The sequence below is a fragment of the Lepidothrix coronata genome, unplaced genomic scaffold, assembly GCF_001604755.1.
Source record: "Lepidothrix coronata isolate B3197 unplaced genomic scaffold, Lepidothrix_coronata-1.0 Scaffold390, whole genome shotgun sequence".
Taxonomy (NCBI): domain Eukaryota; kingdom Metazoa; phylum Chordata; class Aves; order Passeriformes; family Pipridae; genus Lepidothrix; species Lepidothrix coronata.
Genome location: NW_016690570.1, coordinates 123,978 through 126,239, shown reverse-complemented (window position 1 = coordinate 126,239; position 2,262 = coordinate 123,978). Strand labels below are relative to the sequence as shown.

General features: G+C 47.2%; 1 protein-coding gene across 1 annotated transcript; it reads right to left on the bottom strand.

The window, feature by feature from the left end:
* Positions 1–824: 824 nt before the first annotated feature.
* On the bottom strand, positions 825–2,033 carry LOC108509695 (olfactory receptor 10A7-like). The gene has a single exon (XM_017839238.1). It carries the CDS (start codon positions 2,016–2,018, stop codon positions 825–827), a length of 1,194 nt encoding a protein of 397 aa, XP_017694727.1. The 5' UTR covers positions 2,019–2,033.
* Positions 2,034–2,262: the final 229 nt, after the last annotated feature.

Genomic DNA, 2,262 nt, shown 5'->3' with positions numbered 1-2,262 from the left:
CCCTGTATGGAACCAGGAATAAGTTGTCTTGGATGCTTTTATAACTAATGGCATAAGGATATAATCATAGAGGGAGACATAGTACTGGGCCAGCTTTCCTTCTGGAGTTCTTCATTACATTCCTTTGACTTTCAAGAAGACTCAGCAATAATCTAAAACTACTCAGACACCTCAAAATTCAAAATTAGACAACCTCATCTCATCTAGAGCACTTCCACACAGAGTATCACTGCAAAGAAGCATAAGTTCCATGTATGCCATGGGTTACATCCACAGGCCCCATCGTTGTATCCAAAACAGCAACTACAGAGAATGTGGAAATCTATCCCTAGTGGGGTACGGTTCCATTAAATCTGTATTTAGGTTTCTTAAGGTGTATGCTGATTTCTGACAGCAGAAGACTTACCTTAGTGGAGATGAATCCCAAGGTGCTTTCTTAGACTCAGAGAATCACATAACCTCCTGAATTGGCAGAGAACCACAAAAGTCATTGAGTCCAACTTGTGTCCCTGCACAGGACACCCCAAGAATCCCACCATGGGCCTGAGAGTATTGTTCAAATGCTTCTTGAACTTTGGAAGGTTGGGGCTGTGACCACCACCCTGGGGAGCCTGTTCCAGTGTCTGACCACCTTCTGGATGAAGAACCTTTTCCTAGTATCTATCCTAATCCTTCCCAACACAGCTTCATGCCATTTCCTCTGGCCCTGCACTATGTGAAATTTCTCTTTGATTCTGCTGTGTCCACTGAGCTGGTGAACCTTACACAGACACCAAAAAAGGAAATAAGATTTTTAATACACACATTCATGGGCCAGAACAGATTTATTTCTTCACCAACACAGTCATAGTTACGATTAGTACTTCTCTCACTTCTTTATTCCTCAGGCTGTAAATCAGGGGGTTTAACATGGGAATTATGGTTGTGTATATGACAGCAACAACTTTCTTAGTGTCTTGTGAATTACGGGAATTCGGTCGTAAGTAATTCAAGGTTCCACTTGCACAGTACAATGTTACAACAATAAGGTGTGAGGAGCAGGTGGAGAAGGTCTTGTGTCTGCTCTCTGCAGAGGAAATCTTCAGGATGCTGGAGATGATGCAGGCATAGGACACCAGGATGAGGCAGAATGGCGTGAAGATGACCAGCACTGTGGCTGCAACCATCTGCTTTTCATACAGTGAGGTGTCAGTGCAGGAGAGCAGGATGAGCGGGGGAATGTCACAGAAGAAGTGGTTAATCTTCCTGGGCCCACAAAAGGGCATCGTGAACACCCAAGCTGTCTGCACCACAGACACAACATTGCCACTGCAGCAGGACAGCAGGACCAAGGAAAGGCAAACTCTGCCATTCATGATGACAGTGTATCTCAGGGGGTTGCATATGGCCACGTAACGGTCATAGGCCATGGCTGCCAAAAGGTACCATTCAGTGGCTCCGAAGAAAATCACACAGTAGAGCTGCGTGGCACAGCTCGTGTAGAGGATGTTCCTGTCCTCTGACAGGAAACTTACCAGCATCTTGGGGACAACAGTCGATGCTGTGGAAACATCCAGGAAGGCCAGGACCCGGAGGAAGAAGTACATGGACGTGCAGAGGGTGGGGTGCACCGTGACCACGCAGATGAGAAGGTTCCCAACGACAGTCATGGTGTAAACTAAGCAGAATGTGAAGAACAGCAAGTGCTGCAGTTCTGGGCAGCTGGACAATCCAGAGAGGACAAATTCAGTCAGCAGAGTGTGGTTTCCTGATTCTGTTTCCTCTGTTGACTCCATCTGGGAGGAATCAAGCAGACAGACTGTCAGAGCTGTAGTCACATGACGGTGCTTCACCCAGTTACTCAAAGAGTCTCTTGGGAACTGCTGGAGAGCTGCTGAATCAAAGGGTGTAACTGTAGAACAGGCTGAGCTGAGCAAAGTAAGAAGGCAACGACTGTAGTGGGAGTGTGCAGTGTCAGTGCTCTCCAAGTGGCATTGTTTGGGACAGTGACCAAGCCTTCGACTATGAGGAGTTAGCATTTAAGGGCTGGCTCCATTCTGGGCATAGGGTTAATTGCCAAGAATATGTGCTCCCCTCAAATGTCAGGTCTGTGCTCCCAGCTGGTCCCATAGGTACTTTCTGCACTGAGAGGAACACCCAGCTGACAACTGAAACGCCCACAGACCTTAGAAAGAATAACCATTTTGCTACGTAGGGAGCAGTGGGCATTGCTCCTTGCACTCTGCTGGGACCTGGCTTTTTCTACAGAGTGGAACTGACAGG